Here is a 24,717-nt window from a genome sequence, read left to right on the forward strand (position 1 = left end):
CTCTTAGGTATCTACCCAAAGGACACAGAAACATCAATTCCAAAGAGCACCTGCACCCCTATGTTTATAGCAGCACAGTTTACAATAGCTAAGCTTTGGAAACAACCCAAATGCCCAAAAATAGATGACTGGATCAAGAAGATGTGGTATATATACACAATGGAATATTACTCAGCATCCAAAAAAGATAAACACATGCAATTTGCAGCAACATGGATGGCACTGGAAGGGATCATGCTCAGCGAAATAACCCAGAAAGAAAAAGAAAAATACTGGATGGTCTCACTCATACCAGGAATCTAGAAAACCTAAATATGGACCAGGAAAAAAGAATAACTATAAGAAAGAAAAAAATCAAAATCAACAAACAACTATGAATCAGAGACACTCTTTGTGAGTGGGGGGGAAGGAGGCATTGGGGTCAAAATCGGGGTTGCAATTGTATGGGGAATATAAAAATAAAATAAAATAAAAAAGAAAGATGGTAGGCCTCCCTGATGGGTTAAGCACAGTACTGTGAAGCTATCTGCAACCTCTCCAGCACAAGTTCAATGCCCGACTGGCCAAGGAGCTACCCACATGGCACAGCAGACCTCTTCTGTCTTGCCCACTGTTCCCCTCAGCAGTGTATTTTGGTAGATCTGCCTATTCTGCTCCCCACTCTGTCTCTGGTGAATTTCTCATCCCCCACTTCTCTGGCTGTAACCCAGTTCTTGTATGCATAAATAAACAAATCTTTAAAAAAAGAAAGAAAGACTCTTGGTAATGTTGGTGAATGAAAAACTAGAATGCTTCCATGTGTTTGCATATCTTTTAATTTGGTGCTGTGTAAACCATTTGCTCACTTTCATGGAATCGGTAAACATTTGGGATATTCTTCGGGCTGAAATCCACATGGAAGTTCCCTAGCCCTTGAGCATGAAATCATTTTACTGAAGCTTAGGGAGAAACTTCAGGAGGATTCACGAGGCTGATGTGAAGAAGGGATACTTTGGTGACACCTCCTGAGCAATGTAAGGATTTGGTAAATTAAATAAAAAGTTAGATATGCAAAACTATGAAGAAAGCCTAAGACCCAACTGCAGACGTGTATGAAATGTGTGAAACGCATTTTAGAAATTCTAACTCATTATAATTGATCAATAGTCACTCTGAACTTTAGTGATTATGCTGAAGATCTTAAAATATCCAAGGCGATGCTATAAAAAAGGAATTCTTACTCCCAATCTGAAACCTTCATGGATGGCTTTATTCACGGGCACAATGTGGATCTGTGGTCAGATGAGGTTAATAAAATGTGACAAAATGAGTTTTTTGATGGACAAGATGACAATTATTAATTAAAGCTCAGAATCAAGATGTTTTAAAATATATATTCACTGTGATTTTAAATTATCAGTCACTATAATGGCAGCAGCATGGGGATTATACAGCAAGCCCAGCATGGAGCATGTTCTGCTAAGCCCTCCCACATGGTAAAGCAGCTACACAGAATGTTTTCAAAGAGCTTTATTGTGAGAAATGAGTGTGGGTGTTCAAATACTATTTATAACTACAAACTGGGGGATGCTAGTTTTTGTTTTCAGTAGCAAGACTTCAGTATTAAACAAGGATAAATTTCATTAATTCAGAAAGCTCTAACATGAAACTTGAATTGAAAGATCAGCTGGTCTGTGAAACAGTCAAAGTAAAAATTGAGCTTAAAGGGACTCTGTGTACCACTAAGTGGCAGGGGGTGCAGAGGGCAGGAGTTAGGTTGGGCATCTAAGGGTTGAGTCAAGGTTTTGTGGGACTTGAAGCTTCAATAACTTGGGGAACAGATTTTAATAAAAGATATACAATACACGCTTCCAAATGTACAAGTAAGTAGGGAAGTGCATCTTAATTTAGCATGATAAACTAGATAAATAACTATAACAATCAGTACGTTTGTCTCAGAGTTAAATTATAATGAACTAATAAGAACAGATTTTCCAAAGCTGAGAAATGCCACAAATATTCAAAAGGCAAAAAAATATTCTATTAAATGTACTTTCTTAGATTTTTATTTGCACGCCCCACAATTGGCTCTTATGTGACAATTATAACAGCTCTTATGTTAGAGTAGCTCTGTATAGAAAGAGAATAGAAATATGATTCAGTCTTTCTTCAGTCAAGATTGATTGAAATTTGCTTTTTATTACTAATACGTTGGAAAACATTCAAGTCATTTCACTATGTTGGTGATGTTTTGTGTGTACTTTCACATGGAACTTCCAGACAGTGTCATTCCACGGTGTATTAAATCTGCTAGAACACAATTTGGGGTGTCAAGCAATGTAGCAATAACATCTGTACCCGGCACAATGTCACAAGTCTGTGCTCTTCAGACACACTAATTCTGGGTTTATCCTATTTCATATCATTTCCATGTAAAAAAAAAAGAGAAATGTCTCTTCTCTTAGGTTTATAATTATATTCCATTATACTCACTGCATTATCAAACAGGCTTCTGATAACAGTTTTAGACTTAATTAGGAATTAATAATAACATCATTCCTTTTTTAAAAAAATTTGATTTATCTAATTGTTTTCTACTTAAAGGTTCTAAATAGGCAAATCATCAGCTTATTACATTATGAAAGAGATCAACTTAGTAACTATTGCTTTATATTGTTGTAAGGTGGAGACAAGATGTGTGTTATATACACAGAGATATTTTTAATTGCAATTGATGCCATTGTAGATATGGAAAAAGACCTATCTCACAGGAGGATGGATAAGATCCAACATTTTCCCAAATTTTTCATGTATGATGATTGGAAGTAGTTTCCAGAGACAACATTCAACTTACTTTTCTACACCTCACTCACTTCTCATCCCAGCTACACAAACAAGCCTCTGCTCTTGCACTTGTATGCTAAGTGGGCCTTCCAATTAATAAAGTGTACAAGGAAGTGACTGTGAACCATACTATTACACTAACTCCAACTAAATGCATGCCCTTTACCAGGCCCCAAAAGTGCCCACTGCCACTCTAATGCCAGTCGAAATAAAGGAAAATGTGATGGAAGGGAAGCTGGCTGAGCAGTTTTAGTCAATTCCTTATAAAATATTTCACTTCTCTCTATATTACCAAAATAGATGTGTGTATATTGCAATGGGTTCCCACCAGGGGGACTAAAGCTCAAGCCTCATTAGCTGCACATTCAACCCACCTTTGAACCTGGCCCAAGCCACTCTACCACTAAACGTGGTGCTGGAAAAATCTAAATTTGTCTAACCAGCTTCCCATTTGTCTGATGAGGCTGCTACTAATAATATGTGTTTCATGGGCTTGTAAGTTCTGAATGCATTAATTCATGGAAAGTGTTACCACATTAAGTTCAAGGTATTGGCTCTCATCATTAAGTGAAAGGTACTACATTGCAGAATACTATATAACAAATTGTTTAGAAAAAAATGCACATATCAACAATCTGGTCATTAAGCAGATGTAGTTGTCATATATTAATTTAAAATGATTCTTTAAGGCTATAATAGCTTTCCCCTAAATTACCAGGTGTATTTGCATATACCAATAAGAAAGGCATTAAGAAAATTTGGGAACAGCTAAACTACTTTCAAAAATTATATTTTAGGAATTTAACATTTGCAAATTAGACACCTTTTCTTCCCATCTCACTATATTGGAAAGGGGATGGGTGATTTCTTCCACTCTAGCATCATAAGTGGAAGAAGGACATTTCTTTCCTAGTATTAGGTATCCTGAATGGTGTACTATATTTCCCTTCCTAGGAAGTGTACAAAGAATTCCATTCCCAGAAATCAAGATTTGAAAATATCTCCAGAAGCAAACAAAATGGAAACACATCTTAACAATGATTTCATTCATAAGAAACTTTTTTCAGTGCTAATAAAATCAAGGAACAGTACAAAGCTTTTTCAGACTACACACATTCTTCACTTTGCCTTTAAGATCTAGATATTTAAGAAAATACATATATAAATAGTGCACAAAATTGCCAAGTGAAAAGGCCTAAGATATTTTAGAGCCAAATTTGACACAGAGGCCTCCACAAAGATGAATATGTGATCTTTCAAAGTCATAAATTAATATGCTGGAAGATGCTTCAGACAGCAGGGAGCAGAATAAATTGAGAAGGAAGACATATTTTCTGCCAGTAGCAAGCAGTGAGAATGCCAAAAAGGGGAGTGGAGGAAGCCTTTAAAAAACAAATAGAGACCATGGTGGCAGTAAACATGTGCCTGTAGCAAAGCAGATTATAGGGATTATTTTATTAGAGATTAGATTCTGAAACATCCTGTATTTGAATGGCTAAGATCCTCTCATAGTTACTAAAAATATGCTTCTCCCTTCTAAAACAAATGAATCATTGCTCTCTACACTGATTTCTGGTTTCTCAACATCAACTCCTTTCTTGATTACTGTATCTATGAAAGGCAGAGGACATGGTATTCACCTAAACTACCTAAATTGTACAGAGTGAAAAACAGCACTTGTGAGGACTCAGGTATGAGACAGAAAAATCCTGGCAGTTATCTTATTTTTCATGAAGAAACCAGAGCTAAGTCTCGCCAGGCAGACAGCTATGAGCTCACTAGTCTAAAATAATTACTCATTGAAACTTTCCCCAGGACAGAACTAATGGGTTTATGCAAGAAACTTAACTTGAATATTGATTCACAGGGTTTTTCTTTTTCTTTTAAATCGGTAATCAGTACCCTTTGCCTGTACTTGGGTTGACCAAGTTCTCAGTGACATTAATTGGCAAACTGAGAGATTAATAGAAAAATAATATTTGACCAAAGCAGACGTGTTGAAGTCACATTCTTTATGTCTGATGGTCTTGTTCCTGCTTCAGGAGATAAGAAATGAAAGCCTCAAACAATTGAAACTGACAGAAGAGTTTTAAAGGGTATAATACTGCACAGTTGAAAATCAAAGTTTAAGCACAAACTGAAGCAAACCCAACACAAATTGCTCTGTTTAGCCCAGAGCCCATCTGAGAAATGTTCTTTTTAGAATGAGATGTCAACTGGTATCACCTGCGGGAACAGGAACTTCAAGCACAAGCACACTGGGTTGAAATGATTTCTGGGGGCACGTGCAGAGCAGTATATAATACATGGATATATATTTTGCAGATATAGATCCATATTCATAAGTATACCAAATAACTCACCCAAAACTCAGCAAACAATGGTGTAAGTCTAGCAGGTCCTTCCGACACTCCTAAGCTTTAAGGAAGAAATGATATGCAGATTTGAGAAAGTCCAGCACCCACTGGGTTTTGAGACCCTTAGGATGGCTGTGTGGAATCTCTTCATTTATTGTTGGGGCTGTATATTTAGTTTAGTTTAGTTACTTTCAAATAAAGCACTTTAGTTTTTTATGAATATTGCCTCTCAATCCTGTTAGTGCTGGCAGTGATGACAACAAAGAAAAAGAAAAAACTAACAAATCTTTTGAGAACATTCCACTATGAAATCAGGATGCAGAGGATACAAAGGGAATTGTTGGAGATCCCTAAGGCATGTAGTGTTACAAGGAAAACATTAAGGCTGTGGCTAAAAAACTGATTAGTTTGGGTCAGAGGATGGGCCCAAGTATAGACTGGGATTTTTTTGCTTGTGTCTGTGAAGCTATGTCTAGGGGACAAACTAGATTAGAAAAAGAAACAGAATAATCTGATGGTGCAGAACCTTGGTAGTGAATGTGTGTCCGGACAAGACCAAATGTTAAGAGAACATTTTATTGTCTAGTAACTAAACTGAGGTGGGGGGGGGTGCTGCTTGTATCAATAAAAACAAGTTACACCAAACACTCGGGATGCTTGAACACAAATGAGAGACCTTGTGTCCTCTGGCTCCCGCTTAAACTCTATTTTATGTCTATCATTTCTTGGTAATTTCCACAACTCAATCAAATTCCTCTCTCAACCCTGTTCACCAAAACTAAACTCCGACAGGGAATGTGCTGACATAATACTCGAGCTAAACATACAAATAATACTTATTTTCACTAACTGGTGGGTGCTAGATGTAGTTTCCTGGATCATTAAAACCTCCTTGGTGGTGCAAGGGGTTAAGCACTGCACTATGAAGCAATCTGCAGACTCTGCAGCACAAGTTCTATCCCCGGCTGGCCAGGGAGATACCCACATGGTGCAGCAGACCTCTCCTGTTTGCCCGCTGCTCCCCTCAGCAATGTATTTCAGTCAGTCTGCCTGTTCTGCTCCCTGCTCTGTCTCTGATGAATCCTCTCACCCACCTGCATCTCTGGCCTATACCCCAGTTCTTGTATGCATAAATAAATCTTTTTTAAAAACCTGAAATTAAAATGTTGTATTATTGATGATATTGGAATCTGACCATATCCCCCTACTTCTTTAAAAAAAAAAAAACTCAAGGAATAACAAGAGTGCCATTCAGAGGCAAATCAGACATAGGGCCCAAAATGGACTAGCCATGGTGGTCTATGTGCCTTGTTCCAGCTGTTGGAATTTTTCCTTGGCTTGGAACCTGCCTAGTTCCCCCCTTTCCTCTATTCTTCCCTCTCTACCACCTTGACAAGGTGATTCCTTCAAACCATTCAGGCCTTGACTCAAATACAGGGAGACCCCACTATCAGAAATTAGAACATTCCTTGGTAGCTTTGGAAGGTTAATTTTGGGGATTGAGGATGCTCACAAATTTTTCCATATAAATTAACAGTAAAAGTATTCCTGCCCCCGACAAATTAACCTACCAGATAGGAACACCGTACTTTTTTGGGGGGAACCATTATCATACTTTTGGATAGTGGGGGAAACCTATATCACATATTTTTGGATAGTGAGGGGAACCTATATCACATTCTCAAAAAGTCCTTTTCTAGCCAACGTATATATGATGTACTCTGCTCTAGAGAGCACACTGTCATCATCCTGCCTCACTTACCCTTCAGCACATATCTTAACTCATCCTGGTGTCCACTGACTTATTGATCATCTCTCTCCTCCAGTACAGCATAGATTCCAGGGAGAGAATCTATATCTATACGCCCAGAACATCAAATAGTGACATTTAATCAGGTCCTTAGATTGTGTAGGTCGGGCACTTAGGACATTCTTACTTGGAGTTTCTCATGAGGCTGAACTCAGATGGCACCAGGGCCTGGGGTCATCTAAAAGACTAACTGAGTTGGAAGATCCTCTTCCAAAATGCTCACATGGTGGTCGGCTGGTGCTGTCGGCTGGTTCAGATGTTACTTCCTCTCCCTCATTCTTGCTCCTGGGGAATATTAAACACCCTCATGGCCTAGGGGACATCCTCCCCACCCAAGCAATTCAGGGGACCACGGCAGAAACCACAATGCTTATATGACCTGACCTGAGAGTTGACACACACTCACTCCCACCTATTCTACTGGTCCCATGATTCAGCGTGGCCAGAGGCCACAGACGTGAACTCCAGGATTTGAGGGTCACTGGGGACCACCATAGAGAGGGTCACCACACCGCTAGCTACAATTTACTATTTAAGAAAGCAGGCCTTTGAAATGAAGCAAGAAAATATCCATGCACATATTGTATTCATATTTCAAACAATTTGAAAGCAATAATCTAGGTTTTCTGCCTTTCTATAGAGCCTGAAAAAGTATGAATTTCTTCTTAGTGACAGAATTCAATGAAAAGAGCCATAAAATAACTACTGTTGTCCCTTTCTTTTGTTTAACAACAGGTTACTTTGTTTCCCCTGCTATCTACTTAGCTAGGGATGCATAGCACTCTAGCTTTTTGAAATGGGAAAATGAGATGGAGATCAAGTTTCCATTAAACTGGGAGGAGTTGGGACAAGCAATCAGAGGCAGGGCCCCCAGAGAGCATTTTCAGCCCTGTCTCTTCTGAGACAATGGCATGTGCACTCCTTTACCCAAAATGACCTCACTTGTTAACAGTTGATTGTTCAGGAGCCTGGGGATCATGGTGTATTATTTTACCACCTGGGCTGGAATTAACCACAGACCGCAGCCATGTGTAACCTTGGTCTTCTCATGGATCAAAGGCCAAGGAAGCCAAATATTTTTTTTTTAAGTTGCTGAAAACAAAAATTGTCTGTCTGGGTTTTTTGTTTTTTTTTTTTTTAAGTCTTACTCATTTTTTATAAGGTGAAACAAAAAAATAGCTTTTCCTAATTATTCTGGTAAGAGAGCTGAGTTCCACCAATTCTATCAATCAATGAATAGAACAATCCATCGATAAATTCACTGAAACCTACCTAGAAAAATACCCCTTTGAAATCATAAAAAGAAAGGACTTAGAAAAGAAAAAGTGGAACCAATGATGTTAGAGAAAGTAGCATATTGGATTCAATGAGAATTCCAAAAATCTGTTAACGAGAAACAATTTCAGAAGGTGAAACATAAAATATGATTTATTTACTCTCTGCTGTTTGACATCAAAAAGATGAAGTGTCCCTTTTTTAGGGAAACTTTGTTTTCTATTCAAAGCTACAAAATGCCAGTGTAATTCATTATCTTGAACTTGACAGCTGAAATACAGACTAGGGATAAAAACAGCAGATCTCAGATACTTCATTATACACAACAGAAAAAAGTATCAAAATCCACTTGCCTCTGGACAAAAATGGTTTGACCCTCAGTCCTTAAGTCACATTTACTGCCATATGAGAAGAAAAACTCATGAGGGTATTTTCTGCTATGCTGCCTGGGCCTTAGTGTTACTAAGGCATCCTTGAGAAGTCTTCAGAAACTCAAAACAGCTGGTGCTAGGCAGTAGCGCAAGGAGGCAGTTAGCCTACAGCTTGAGAATATCCATGAAGTAGCCAAGATGAGAGAAGACTAAGAGAGGCAGCCAAAGAGCAGTGATTTCTCAGGATAACTCTGATCCAGCAGAACATTTTGCTTTTTTATTTACTGATTGTAGCTTGGAAAAGGAACCCCCTGAATCCATATCAGAGACACCAATGGGAATACTCTCTGAAAAAGAAAATCATTGCCTTCTTGATTTTATTTTCCTGTAGCATACACATTCAAAATCAGGAGACAAGTGATTTTGTCTCCCCATCTTCCTTCCCTATTGCCACTCCCCTGAAAATTTCCTCTGCTCCTACACTAAAGCATCAGTCAGGAAGGTCCCCCCCACCCTCCCAGCACAAGCCAGTTTCACTTTACTAGGATCTTTCATGTGCTCTCCTGCTCCTGGCCTCTGAAGGCTCAGCACAGAGCCAGCTTCAGCATCTCTGCAGCATAATGACGCTACGGGGTGGTAAAGTCTCTCCCTGGGGGGCAGTTACCACTTCAGTGCAATAACCCACTAGCCCAGTGAAACTTGATTTCCAACTGCCAGGCTCTCCTTGCTCCTAAAGTGTGGAAGCACTAGCACTACCTTCCTCACACAGCAAACAAGCAATCTACACAGCCTGCCGGCTGGCTAGCAATTACTACAAAGAATACAAATACATATTTTTTCCCATTAAATGGCAATGTCAATTTCCTACATTTTGCATTTTCGAAAAAATAGGGAGACAGCCTCGAGTTATACTTACTCTCTTTGCAAGCATGTGAAAAGTCAAATCTAATGTTAACACCTGCGATATGAATACTCAGTCACAAAGATTCCATTCCAAGAGTCAACAGTAACGGTTTTCCCAGTTTTCAGATCTGGAGGTATGTCTTCTGATATAATTATCTGGGTTCTTTCTTTTCTCATCATAGTCTTTCTTTTGGCTGCTGTTCATGAAAGAGATGATATTTTCTTTCAGGTTAGATGTTACATTAGGGTTCTGCAGAGAAATAGAGCTAATAAACTAATAGTCTCTTATCTGTCCACCCATCTATCCATCCATCCATCCGTCCATCCATCCACCCATCTTTCAATTGAAAAAGATTTTAAGAAATTGGTTCACACAATTATGGAGGCTGGCAAGACCAAATTCTGCAGGAGGGGCTGGCAGCTCAGAAGCCCAAGGAAGAGCTGGCTTTTCAGTTCAAGTCTAAAGGCCATCTCATAAACAATTCCTGCTTGTTTGAGGAGGTCACTCTTGTCTTCTAGGGGCCTTCAACTCATTAAGCGAGGTATCTGCTTTCCTTAAAATCCTATGATTTAAATGTAAATGTCATCTAAAAAAGCCCTCTAAGAAACGTCCAGAATAATGTTTGGCTATAAATCCAGAGACTATGACCCAGTGAAACGGGCATATAAAATTAACCATCACAAAGGGCAAAAATACATATTTTTAAATTTTGTAACTGAAAGTGATATGAACCATCAGTCTATTCCTCAATATTATGAACTATGGGCAAGTTAAAACTGAAGAAGTACAATTTAAGTACAAATAAAGAAATGAAGCTCCAAATACCATCTTAGGGCAGCAACAGTATCATTTTTCATGGTAAAAAGGGTAGAACTATAAATTCCTAGCATGGCGGTACTAGAAATGTCTTTAAAGATCAGTCTGTCCTACACTCATTGTGCAGATGAGGAGACTAAGACTAAGCAAAAAATACCAGATAATTTGAAAATACATTGGCAAGTCTTGGAGAACACACACACACACACACACACACACACACACACACAAACAATAATGAACTAGATGAAATCAGTTCTAAAGTGCCCAACTGGAATGTTGCCGATCACTTTCCAGCCCTTTTTCAGAACTGAGGTAAAAGTGGGTCTCCATGGTCTAAACACACCTTTGGACAGCATAGAGACAGCTCAAGAGCCTGCTCAACAATTGGATCAAACTGATCTGCTGCCAAAATCTGGCCTCTATTGGCCCAACTACAGACAACCAGACATGGATAACTGGGTATTCAATGCCTGCCTTTATTATAAAACACAGAAGCAAATGAGGATTTGGCCCTCAACATGCTAACATCGACAAAGATTAGCCAATGGGCCCAGGTTTTCCATGCTTCCCAGAGGGACCCTGAATAATCTGTCTCTAATGGGTGGAGGGAGTTTAGTAAATATTAGTGAGCTTCTGTCCTATCCTCTTCAGACAAACACCAGCCATGACCCTTCAGTTCACCCGAATTTGCACAGACCTCAGGAAAAGCTATTAAGATTCAGCCCCATTATCAGAGAGGAGCTGGCAGAATCTAATCTCTGGGAGACAGAAAACTGGCCTAGAAGTGGGGCTGTAACCTCCAGTCACCTGCTGACCTGGCTGCAATCTGATGCCTAAGAAATGAGGATCCAGCGTATGTCTTTGATGCCCAGGCAGGGCTTTGAAGCTGTGTCAAGAACACAGGACAAAGCCAGCACTGTTTATGCAAATCTAGAAACAAAAGAAGCTAAAATGCAAAGCCATTAAAAGTAACATCAGAAATCCAATATTCAGAGATGATTAGAAGCCTGCACCAGCATGAAATAAGAACCTAGACACAAGGCTGGGCAGCACACCAACACACACACTGTGGGAAGGAATCCTCAGCTGGCTGGAGCCTGGTGAGATACACTTACAAGCCTTATGTCCGCAGCCCCCTCAGCCAAGGGGCAACAGCTGTGTGCCCCAGAAAGGAGAGCATGGGCTGCTACTGCTTCTACAGCTGCTTCTACACCCGGTGCCCAGAGTTCATGTGCGAAGTCCTGTATGTGTCCCCTGCAAGGTCAGCCCTCTTGTCATGTCCTCAGACAATTCAGTCATTACTAAGGAGGGCCTTCTGCAGAGGTAACACTTTTTGTAACCTTTGAGCAAAGCATACAATAGGATGAATACAGTGAGCTGCTGAGAAAACTTCCTTTTTTTTTTTTTTTAGGTCACTAAGAAGATCTAAAGTTTGGCTGAGGATCCAGGAAACCTCAATTATGCACAGTTAGGATTCAAGAAAATCTTCAAGTATGGTCACTCCCAGGAAGAGAGTGATCTAACACTGTTAAATCAGGGAGGGACCCCAGAGAATGTATAGGTTAAAGGTTCTCAAGCCTAGTTGAACAGTCTGACTCCTGGGGGACATTTCAAAAGAGGTTTGCCCTGACCCAACCCCAGAGATGCAGTCTTAAGTGATTGGGTGTGGGGCCCAGGCATTGGTATATTTTAAAACCTCATTGAATAATTCTAATAAGTTGTCACATTTGAGGAGAAAAACTCTAGCACGGCTCTTTTGTTATAGGAGAAGAAACTGAGTCCCAGAGAGATTAAGCGGCTTGTTGAAAGTCACAGTTTGCATGACGGTTCCCAGTCCTTCCACCAGGCAGTAAAATATGAGGTATGCTCTGTGCATGGGGGGAAGGTGGATAAGGCTGATTCTGGCTGGAGACAAGTGTCCCAGGGACCCTGCTGCCAGACTTCACCTTCCTGGGAGCATTGTCTTCTTAGAGAGATGCACTAAGCTGTGGGGTGCAGCTCCCACTTTTGAGAGAAAAAAAAAGTGGACTAAAAGAGAAAATGAATGTATAAACTTGAGAAAACTTCACTGTGGAATTTTAGATAGACTTGTGACCAAAAAATGAGGTGTGGGACATACAAAATGTAGCATCTGAGTGTGACCTTTTCTGCAGAGAAGGTGGTAAAATGCTATGATATCAGCTGAAGACATGGAACAACTCTTTGTGTGGTGACTAGAATAGCCCAATTTCCAAAACTTCTATTTTTATTAACAACTAGTGAAGACACCAAGCTTAGAAGCACTGCCATGTCATACAATTAAGGCTGAACTGCTAAAAGAAGGATAATTTAATAGACTGTTTATATTTTTCACAAATGCAGGGAGGAGCTTTTATTTAAAGGCATGCCAAAGAGGAAAATCAAAGGTAGGAAAATGAAAGGCAAGAAATAAGGGACCAAGATTAGGAAATAGAAGGAGCTAAGTGGTTCAAATATGCACTGGTGATTTCCTTCTCCTCTGCTAAGAGATGTTCATCAAAAGATAGTTTTTCCTCTCTAAAACTAAGTGCTTACTGAGCTCATTTTGTGAGATACACTGAACAAAGAAAAGGGTGTGAGAACTGTCTTTGCTCCCTGTGCTAGGTGATTCGTACAGTAGGCCAACAGTTGAGGTGTTATAGGACAGGGAGAGGGGCTGCCCAAACCCCGCAAACCTGCCTATTCTAAATGGGTTCTGCCATCCGCCGCATCAACACAAAACATATGACACTTTAATGGGAAGGATCTTTAATAAAAACTAGGAAACAATACAGGTGAGGCAAAGAGTCTAGTTTCTAAATGAAGCACCCAAAGTTACCCATCCCCTCGTGGGTAAAACTCCATCCATATGGGGTCGGCCCAGAGCAAGGCCCCAAAGCCTGCCACAAGTCTAAAACATCTTCCAGTGGGGACCCACAGAAAAGGGTCACAAACAACCAGACAAGCCCGGAAGGAAAAGAGCAAAATCAACATCAAGATAAAAGCTGCCATTGTCACCTCCCCACGGGTCTCACCCACATCTGTGTCACCCAGTCCACGACCAAAAGACAAGCGCAGTTTCTTCACGTGTCTCTAGGCTCCATGTGCCTCCTCCAGGTCTCCTGGCTCCATCCTGCTTCCTTCCTTAGTCTCTTCACCAGCTTCTCCTCTTCCTGCTCAGCTCCACCCTTCCTTGGGTGGGGCAGGAATCTGGAACCTCCCCCTTTCCTGGGGACCACCCTGTTACAATGGCACTGCCTTTAAAAATAATGTTTTTTAAAAATAAGTACTGTTGAAAGCAGGGAGAACATAGGTGCTTTACTCAACAATAATAAAAAAAAAATGATGTACTCCTGACAAAGCCTCTCCTTTGTAATCCAATACCTTGCTACTTAATAAGAAAACCCCTTAGCCTTGATTGCTTAAGCGTCTGGAACCTGAAGGTTAGAAGATTCTCTAGCATGCCAACTTTCCAAGCTCTGAAAATCCCCTTGCCTGTACTTTAGATCATACACAGCCCCCTCAGTCCTTCCAGGAGAACCCCCTACTATTCCAGGATCTCCTGGGAACTCCTCTTATTGTCCAAACCCAGTGGTACATCCAAAGGACTGTGTTCATGTTTAACATAACATTTCCAGGTCCTTCCCATGGGACATATGATAGAACGTGGCCAAGGCAGGGCCCAGATATCCATGTCATTTACAAATGCCCTGCATGGTATGAGGTAGTTGGCCCTGATCCAGTATTTAGGAACCAGCAGTCAAAGCATTTATAATCAAAAGACTGGCAGAAAAGTGTCAGGCACTATGTCCGCTCATGGCCAGTGAACTTGACCAATGAGGGTGAGTAACTTTTAGACAACCTCAGTGACAACTTTTAATACGATTACTTGGACTTACCCACATACACAATGTGCAGTAGCTGAATAAATAGATATAATATCTTTAATATGCTGCCTTAGAAATGCAGAGGTTATCTCACTGAAGAGCAAAATTGGGGCTGGAAATCAATGCTCTGTAAATCTCAAAGTCTGACATGTTTGAGGAAAGGTAGAGAGGAGCCCTGTAATTTGAAAAATATATTTTAGCATGCTGGTTGTCTCAAACTTTATACTTCACCAAATTTAAGTGAAACATAACACACGGTGTGAGGGTCGGAACACATTATGCCCCACCACCCCCACCCCATGCTTGCAGCAGAGGGAAGACAGCGTCTCGGGTGCTGCATGGGATCTTGCTGATGACATGAAAAATCCTGATTCCACTTGGCAGCAGCTTGCCACTATCTTGGCCAGTCTACACTGTAATCACTGTGGTGTGTGGAACTTGGACAAATTATGGGGCTGGCTGTAAACCAAGAAACTAAAATGCTATCCAGCCATCCAACAAGGGCCTCCATGTTGGGGAATGCTATAGCTTCAAATGTCCATAACCACATTTCTCACAAGAGCCCAGGAATTGAAGTTCCATTAGTGTTCAGAAAATTCTGCCTTTCCTAAGGCCCAGGAAAGCAGCAATTTCTCACTTCACTAGACTTTTAGGGAATGCCAATCAATGCACATCCACACATTCCTTTCCTCAGAATTCTCTCTTGTCCTGTTAGAACGGAAGTGTGCTATAGTCCACTGCCTTCCCCATCTCCAAGGCATGTACAATCACTCTCAGAAACAAAAGGGGCTGGAAAAAGGAGTTCCCACTTCCCTCCTGTCTAGAGTGTAGACAGTTTTGTTCACTACCTTCCTGGTTTTCTTGCGTTTGGCGGCTCTCTGTCTGCTCAGACTGCATCACCATATACTGGATGGCTTCTAAAGAAGAGAACTTTATCTCTCACACTTCTCTGGAGGCTCAGAAATCCAAGATCAAGGTATCCACGGATTGTGTGTCTAGTGGGTGTCTACTTTCTGTTTCACAGATGGCACCTCCTCATGAGTCTGTCCTGGTGGAAGGGGGTCAGTGAGCTCTCCAGAGCCTCTTCTATAAGGTGCTACTCCCACTCATGAGGACTCTATCCAAAGGCATCTCCCAAAGACCCCACCTCCACATACCATCACCTGTGGGGTTAAGACTTCAGCAGAGGAACTTCCGGGGACACAAACAAGCAGACCATAGAAACAATCCATTTATGGATTCTCTTCTCACTGGCCTCTCATGTCCCTCAGTGGAGTCTGAAGTGATTCAACCTAGAAGGTAGACCTCTTGCAACACAGCCAGTTGATTAACAAAGCAGGGACTCTTAAGGAAGCTTCCTCAGCAGCAGCCAGACCCCACAGCCAGCCTTCTGACTACTTTTAAGGGCTTACAGTCCAGGTTCATACTTATGAAGTATGTTTCTGAAATATACAATCTTCTGAGGGGTCTTGAAACATTAATTGGAAAATAGGGGACTTATTTTGCATTATGTTCATATAAGAAGAAAATCTCAGCACACCAACAAGTCAGAGGCAGACCTAGGCTTGCTGAATTTGACAAACCACTAAAACAATAACAATTGTTGCCTAAATTAAATGTATTCTGTCATAAGTTCAGAAATGTGTTACCAAGTCCTACATTTAGCTCTGGCAGAATGTCAAGAAACTATTACTGGAAGTCTAAGTCTGAAATGATTTCTGTATGGTGCTCCTAGAGAGGAAAAGAAATGCCCTCCAGCCAAATCTAAGGTTTAATTCATACAGGAGACTTGGCTAGTGTCCCCAACCACAAACGTGGCGTGTGCATGGATCTGAATGGCAGTAAGTTCCAGTGAATTAATTACAGCCACTCTATTTACATTCTGCATGACTTTTCAATTATTACCTATAATGAGATCCCCTTTTACCTTTTTAATAAACATTAACACACAGCTTCCCTACCAGAGGAATGAAGAGCTGAGGGAAAAGTAATAGGATACTGATCCTTTCACCACTAGGTCACAGGCTGGCAGCTTGCCAAGCCTCCTGGTTCTAGAACAGTTATTACTTGAGCCCTAGGGATCCCAAGGAGCCTCAGGATAGAGAGAGCAAGAGTCACTACCCAAGTGCCACAGGGGCCAGGTAAGCCTCGGCACAAAGTCAGACAGACAGCTTCATGGGGCTAATCACAAGTTCGCAGAGAGTAGACCTGATGGAGACTTGACTGCCTTGACACAGTACAGGAGAAGGAGGCCACTTGCCCCAACATTCATTGCTGAGTACAAATACAGGCCTAACAAGGCAGGTGCTGGTGCATGGACATGTTTAGTTTGTAGAAAGTTACTAGTTATACATTTATGATACACATACTTGTTGGGGTACATATCATACTTCATAAAGAAGCTATTTTTTAAATGGGCTTAGGGTCAGATTCTCTGGGGGCCAGAGACACAAGGACAAGAGAGCAACATGGGTGTAATCAGGGAGGGGTTCAAAGTAGCTACCTGGGACAGGTGTATGTGAAGTTGGCTTTGATTCTGCCCCCTGGGCAGGGGTGAGGTAAGCTGGCAGAGTTTTTATAACCTGGAACATAAAGATTGATTTTAAACATTACACTTATACAAAACAGGATATATAAAACGCTCACATTTGGTTAGCATTAAAAGAGTGTATGTAGGGCCTCCCCGGTGGCGCAGCGGTTGAGCGCTGGGTTGCGAAGCTGCCCGCGGCCTCTGCGGCGCCGGTTCGATCCCCGGCTGCTCCCCGGCCACCAGAGGAGGGTCCCACATGGCGTGCAGACCTCTCCTGCCGCCCGCTGCTCCCCTCAGCAGTGTACTTCGGTCCTTCTGCCTGCTCTGCTCCCCGCTCTGGCTCTGGTGAATTCTCTCACCCTCCCGCGCTTCTGACTGTACCCAGTGCATGTATAAACAAAACAAACAAACAAACCAGCAAACAAATAAATAAAGCATGCCTCTATAAAAAAAAAAAAAAAAAAAAAAAAAAAAAAAAAAGAGTGTATGTACATGCACATAAAGTTTCTAGAAGAATACATAAAAAACTATTAATGCTGGTTCCCTCTGGCAGGAGATAGAAAGTGCAAGAGAGATTTACTTTTTTCCCCCCATATTCCCACTTGAACAGTTGGATTTTTTTTTACTATGGGAGTATATTTTTTCAATTAAAGAAAATATAAATTCAGGAAAGAAAATATTTAAAATAACTGAATAACTATTAAATACAAGACACCTACAGGTTTTTTTTTTTTTTCCATTCAGCAACTATTGAGATGCTAGTACATCTATGCAATCAAATGAACAAACAAGTCACTCCTTGGAAGATAAAAATGTTAACACATACAACATATGTATTTTTAAGTTCTGAGTAAACAAGAGCTATGATTGAAACCCATGTAGGGAAACTTCTTTAGAATATGGTAACTGGGGAATAGTAGCAACTAAGCATACTTTAATTCCACTGTATATTATGTTATTTGAATAAATGTGCAGAAACTAGCATTATAATGGCCCCGACTCCACTACTTCTAGTCTTCAGCTTGAAGGGAGGGCCACACAGTGCTATGAGCACATTTAAGTGTTGGAAAAAGGACGGAGGCACAACCAGCAGCCTTTCTGGTTACAAAGCCCTCATTGTTCCTTCCTTCGGCCACCAGAGACAGTCCAGGGAACCACAAGAAGCCTGCTCTGTACATGGAGTCACAAAGAAACTCAGAGGCAGAATTACCTGGAAAAGGGAGTTCAAGACAAATCTGGAAAACCAAACCCTGCTTAGAGTAACTGACACACTCATTTAAACCCTAATTCGACATTAAACATTTAATCAACATTAAAATAGCCACGAAGCGTTTAAAATCTAGAGATGGTCTCTCTCCCATCCCAACACTTATTTTCAATGTGACATGCCGGAGGGGAAATCCCTTCATTCCCCTGTGCTTTGACTTCCCAACCATGGGGTCCAATTAGTAAAATAGAACCAAGGCAATTTATTAGAGCAATGGGGTTGGTAACATTCATTAGTTCCTTCAATTTTTACCCAAAAGAAATATATAAATCTGAGGTTCAGTCATGTTTTGAAATTGGAGGGCTGGGGGGGATCGGTAGCTTTCTCTAACCATTTGGAAGAAAGTTGAGTTTAGGCATCAACCCAATCTAAGGCCACTAACTTAAAAGGCTGAAAAACTGACACTCTGTTTTAACAATATGAACCCAAAACGCTGTAGTCACCTTGTAAATAAATAGTGCTGCCTTATTCACTGGCCACTAGCAACACTTAATATGCTTTTCTCTGTTGCTGTCTTCTGTGATCATGGCAAGCAACCTGTACGTTTATGTACAACCTATATGCTTTGTCTCACTGTTTTGAGGAAATCTATCAACAACACAGCTCAGTAATTAAAAAGCACCTGAGTTAGAGTTAAGTGACAATATCAAGATGGCACAAGGGACCACTGAACCTCTTGTGTCATTCAAGCAGAAGGGATGAGTCTTGCTTGAAAGCACACTGGTGTTCTTATTTCCTAAGTTGTGTGACATGACAGAAGCAACAGCTAGAACTAATTGGTCCTCTCTTGATCTTACACAGACCATCTGTACTCCATCTGCAGTGTTTGCAGCCTCAGTCACATCCCATCTCCACCATCACTAGCCTTGTGACCTCAGGCCATTTATTTTAGTTGTTTGTGCCTCAGTTTCACCTGTCTAAAGTGATCAGAGTAATCACACCTCTCACTTAGGGTTTAGCAGGAGTAAATCAGTTAGCATACACATGCATTTGAACATTCCCTTCATAAATGCTACTTTTCCTCAAGTTAAGAATTTCCTGTGGGAAGGAAGAAAATAGTCTCTTTTGAACATGTCCTTTTCTAAATCTTCATTTGGAAAGAGAAAGGTAAAGGAGATGGGACAAAAAGAAAAGATAAATAGGAAAGAGCAACTATTATCTGTTTAGTAATATTTATATAAGGGACCTCTGCAGTGGTCACATTTGCTTGTTATAATACCTCTTTGGAGGTAGGTACCATTATTAGTCATTTCTAGATGGGGAAGCTACACTTAGGAGTTCACTCATGTGCCATGTTCACACAGGATTTTTTGAGCCCCCTGACTCTAAGCTTGCATACTTTTCCCTCAGTGCTGAACTAGCAGACTGGGAAAAATAAGGTAAAGAAGTTGGGGTAGGGTGGGGAAGGGAAGGAGAACAGATTGATGAAACAAAGAGGACCAAAGTATCATCGACTTTCTCAACCATGAGCTCAAACTTCTACCCATCAGGATAATATACACATTTAATGTCAAAACTACAGTGATAAAACATGACATTCATTCTCACTGCTGGTGCTGACAGCTATTATTAAAAGTAGTTTGGAACATCTCATAAACATAATTATTTAGTGTATATTCAACAAGCTGTTACTGGCTGAGCATTAAAATGTGGAGATAAATCCAAACAAACTCCAAACACTCCACAGATAGAGCTAAATGTCAAGATCAGCACCACTCAGAACAAACAGAAGCTTGTTATTATTTACGTTACTGTCAACAGAAACTCGTGTCTTTATTTGAAAGGTCATAGTGGTTCCCCATGTAGTATCTTACTTTCCAAAATCTTGCAAGTGTAATGTCAACATCATTCTGTAATTACCGGGCCTTGGAACTACACAGATCCTGTGACTCCTGACTATGCCCCTGCAGGCAACAGCAAGCTCCTCAAGAAGTCAAACTTAAGATGTCTGTTGGGTCAAATGCTTTTCCCTGGGCCTTCATCCATTTTTCATTCTTAAGGTACTTGACACTGCTCCCCTTAATCAAGGGTTTGGGAAAGGGGATGAGGTCAGCCATTGTTCATAGCCTCAATGAATTACAGAGGAGCCACTGAAGTGCAATGCCACATTGTCATGGTGCCTCACAGTCCCCTTTATCTCAGCACAAAAGCAATCCCATTAATTCTATGCAGGCTTCTACCAGAAGCCAAGGGATATCTTCCTTAGTGTCTTATCACAGAGTTGTGGTATTTAACTGGGAACAATTCATTAGGAGCAGTTTTGAGGTCAGGTAGGTAAACCTGCTGAGTTTTCCTTTGAGCTGATATAGAGTCAAAATAACTCTACAACATACACTTTCCTTATTTCAACTTAATTCAAAGAAGCTCCATACAGAGATAACTGCACACATTCTTGAACAGCAAAAGTATCCGGGTCCACTTGTTGGTACTCATTTCACTTAAGTGTGCAGTGCAACTCTGGTCCAGATCTAGTGAGAAAAACAAATCACACCACAGGAAGTCTGAACATGATCACCAAGTAGGCCTCTCAATCACCCACACAGAAAAGCTGTCTGATTATGTGCCCCTCCGACCCTTATGAAGGTAAGCAGGTAAAGAGAAGAGCATGTCTGCCCAGTTACTGATATAGGATTCACTGGAAGTTGACACCCCAGACGAGGTACTCAGCACAGTTTTGTTTTATAAAGTCTGGGTAGCTCGGCCATTAGGTCATCGATCACTTTACAGAGTGGATACCAGTCAGCTTGGCACATCAGAATGCTGAGTAAAATTTGGCACCAAACAACTAGAGGGAAGCTGGGCAGAAGTCCCTCAAAGCCATAGCATCAACTGAGGTACAGCCTCCTCCTGGAGAGTCATATCTCATCATCCACTCCATCTCCTCTGACAAACTTTGGCTCATGTCCCAGTGGCTTGCTTTGTTCCCTCTTTCTGGAATTCTCTTTCTCTCCCAGGTTTTAGTGGATTCCTATTTGTCCTTCAAAACTGAGTTCAACTATGTGTCAACTCAAGAACCCTTCATGACACACAGCTGTCCCAACCTGGTTTAGAAGTCACTCCCCCAAATCCATCCAGAAATGCCATCCAGATAACCATTCCAGCCCAGCAAGAGTCATATTTGTCTGTGAGGAGCTATATCTTGTTCAACTTTGTTCAGCCCACACACGGCACTGCCCCATTTTTACAAAAGAAGGTGACTAGAAGTCTGTGCCTGGACAATCTCTGGGTGCCTCAGTTTTCTCATCTGTAGAATGCCAGTGCACACATGACAGGGTGAGTATGAACAGTAAACCAGAAAATGAATGGGAAGTGCTTACAGGAACTGTGAGCTCTCGCTAATAAGTATTTGCTAAATTAATAAATAAGTCTAATCTTAAGTCAATTACTTTAGATAGAATGTCTTCTATGAAATGAAGATAATTTCCTTTCTTTACAGAATAGTAGTAAGGATCATATGAGATAACCCCATTGATGAAACTACTTGGAAAGCTGTAAAAGACTATTTAAAATCTGGCACTTGGATTATCATTATTACCCAGTGCATGCTTTATTACCTAAGGTTTCTTAGCCAGAACTCATAGAAGAAAAATTAGTGGCTAAAGGAGGTGGTGCCCAAGACCTTACCCAAGCCTTGGATTTCTTCTTTAACTGTGCAACACTGGTCATACGGACAAAGTACAGTGACATGGCCATGAAGGAGAGCAAGGGAAAATAGATGCCAAAAGTCTAAGCAGAATTAGAATATCACCCATCTGCAAAGAACACCAATGACCATAGAAACTGCACCATCCAGGGGAGTTAGGATGAACGATCACTACTGGTTGTATCTGATCATATCACAGCTGCATGGAATTCAAGAGCCAAGAAGAATTTTTAAAACTATTTATCCTAATTTCCTCATTTTACTGCTATAGAAACATGTCTATGGATCTCAAACAACTCAAGCACATGACAAACAACACAAGTCTTCTAACTTGTAGCTTATAGGTTTATCTGAGTTTTGTTTCTATCATATTCCCACTGCTGCCTTTTTAGGGTGGCCCTTAGGGACAACCTTGGTTTCACATCCCAGTCTTACTATTTATTAGTTCTATGATTTTGAGTTATGAAACTGATCCAAGCCTCAATTTCTTCATTTGTACAATAAGGATCACAGTATCTCTTACCTAGGAGAAAAGAAGTAATGGCCGTCATTAGGTAGCAAAACCTGTGCCTGCTTCACAACCCTCACCAAATTCCTATAGTAACTACTGCAATCTTCTTTAAAATGAGCCAATGCATAAAACCCAAGACCATTTTAAAATGTCTCTCTTGACAAAAAGCAATCAAGAACTGACACTCAATTTTTTTTTTTTTTGGTATGGAAATGGTTAAAAAAAAATTCTTCTCTGGTTTAAACCTGGACACGAGCGTTCCCACTTTCCTCCTCACAGGCATTTCTCCGTGGCCACAGTCACGTATGGCAGGGTATATAGTAAAGCAGTGTGCAGGCAGAGCTGCGCTCAGGCTCATGTTTGCTTTCTCACCTCTGCACCTCTTCCACCAGGTACCCTTTAGCTGCCAAGTCCAGCTACTGCTCTCTCCTTACTTCTTTCTGCCTACGCCCTGCTTTAAGAACGTCCTGTCTGAGGACAGCTCCCTTTATCACAAGAAATTGCTCTGAGACCTGGGCTCTATCCTGTCAGGGGGCCAGAGTCCTCCTGCCCACATACCTGGCTATCTACCTCCCCTGGCCAGCGGCCTCCTTGTCCTCCACAGTTCCCTCAGCGGTTTACCTGGCCACCAACCCCTTGCTCCCTGATACCTAGGTTTATAAAAGTTGCAGGACTGCATGGAGTTTTACAGCAGAGGCAGTCAGCCTCACCCACTGATGCCCTAGCCCTCCCTGAGCGAATAGAGGACCCAGGCCCAGGGCTCCACCCCAGTGCCAACAAAACATGACTGTCCCCTTCCCGCAGGGGGCTTGGTCCCCAGGACACAGTACCCAGGGCACCACGAGGTTTGCTTCTCTGGCAAGGGAATGCGCCCCAGGAGGATGCCTCAGCGGGGATAACCTGGGGCACTCAGAGCTAAGCCAGGATCCACAGTGGAGGCGTGGCTGGGCAGACACCACGGTGGGCCCCACTTAGTTCAGCCCTAGGAAAACCCCTCTCCCCCAGACCCTTTCTTGCCCTGGGGAGACAACCAGGAGTCACCTTTTCAGCCTCGGAGGCAAGAGCAGAAGCCAGGCACCCAAAAGCCCGAGCGCCCCTTGCCATCCGCAGCTCAGTCTCTTGAAAGGGGGAGAAGCTAGCACTCTTGCGGGATTTCCCCAAATCTAATAGGGGCCTAGGGCGAGGAGACCCATCCACACCCCCACAGGAGCTCAGGCGGGCTGTTTGTGCCCATTAGCACCCCTCGGTTCCCAGGAGCACACAGAACCCCAACCCCACCGCCCGACGAGGACGAGCGTACGCAGCGAGGGGGTGTGCGCAGCGCGTTTCCCGCATCTCCCCCCGCCCCCCAACTCCAGCGGTCCCCGGCTCCGCGGCGGCCGTTTGGGGTGCGGGCGGGGTGCACCCGGGTCCAGCATCCGCGCTGGGGGCGCTCCAGCCTCCCCTCCCGCCCGCGCCGGCTCACCAGATGGCCATCCTGCTCTTGGGGTAGTCCAGCCGCTCCAGGCAGCCGAGGAAGTGCGGCAGCGTGTGCGCCGCGTTGCGGGCCAGCAGGGCCACGAGCACCGTGGGTCTCTGCAGGGGCGACTCGGGGAAAACCACCGCCTCCTCTTCGTCGTCCTCCGAGTCTGGCTCGGCGGCAAAGCGTGCGGGGCAGCCGCGGCGGAGCAGCGCGGACGACAGGAGCAGCAGCCACCAGGCGAGGATGGCGGCGGGGCGCGCGGCCATGTTCAGGGCCGTGGCGGGCGGCGGAGGTCCAGCCGCGAGCGCCGCGCCGGGCTGCCGGAGGGCGCCCCAGGCCGGCGGGGACCGGGGAGCGAGCGGCGCCGGGGATGCGGTGAGCTCACCCCGCACCGACCTGTGCCGTGCACACCCTCCCGCCGGCGCCGCCGCCCGTCCCGACGCGGGTGCGCACCGGGTACCTGCAGCCGCAGCCTCTGAGGCTGGGGCTCGCAGACACGTCTGTCTGTAGAGCTGTTTGTCCTGAGTCCTGCGGAAAGTTCCTCTAGTCCAGGCGCAGCGAGTACAGCTGAGGTCTGTGGCTTCCCCCAGAGCTGTGAGGTGTGGCAGTGTCTGCCAATGGGCGTGTGAGTGTGTGTGTGCGCGCGCGCGTGTGTGTTCGTATGTTAGTGTGTGTGTGTGTGTGTGTGAGTGTGAGTGTATGTGTGTGTACATAACGGTACAACTTCAAGAAAATTTATTCTGCTTTTGCAAACCGCAGTCTAAAGTCCTTCACAGTGATGCAATGTATCCAGTTATTCATAATGCCCCTATTGACTAAATGGTAGAGCTCTAAAATGGAAAGTCACCCAACTATTCATTACTACGATAAACAATTTTTTAACTTCCACAAAGACAGAATGGTGGCATTTCCTTATACACTCAATTTCACTTAAATTTTTTCTTGACAGAGTACATCCCCCATAACATCAAGTTTCAAGAAGGATCATTTTAGAGCCAGATCGAACCCTTCAAATGAAAGGAATGGCCCAAGTCCCACTCTCATTGCTAACTTCCGGAGCT

General features: G+C 42.5%; 1 protein-coding gene across 1 annotated transcript in view; it reads right to left on the reverse strand.

The window, feature by feature from the left end:
- Positions 1-24,278, reverse strand: part of COLGALT2 (collagen beta(1-O)galactosyltransferase 2) — a 107,630-nt gene extending 83,352 nt beyond the window's left edge. Inside the window, exon 1 of the mRNA XM_037506291.2 lies at positions 23,660-24,278. Within this exon, the coding sequence (XP_037362188.1) occupies positions 23,660-23,922 (263 nt within the window). The 5' untranslated portion in view covers positions 23,923-24,278. The remainder of the gene's footprint in view (positions 1-23,659) is intronic.
- Positions 24,279-24,717: the final 439 nt, after the last annotated feature.

Source organism: Talpa occidentalis, unplaced genomic scaffold (genome assembly GCF_014898055.3).
Source record: "Talpa occidentalis isolate TD23 unplaced genomic scaffold, MPIMG_talOcc4v2.1 talOcc4.12, whole genome shotgun sequence".
Lineage (NCBI taxonomy): Eukaryota > Metazoa > Chordata > Mammalia > Eulipotyphla > Talpidae > Talpa > Talpa occidentalis.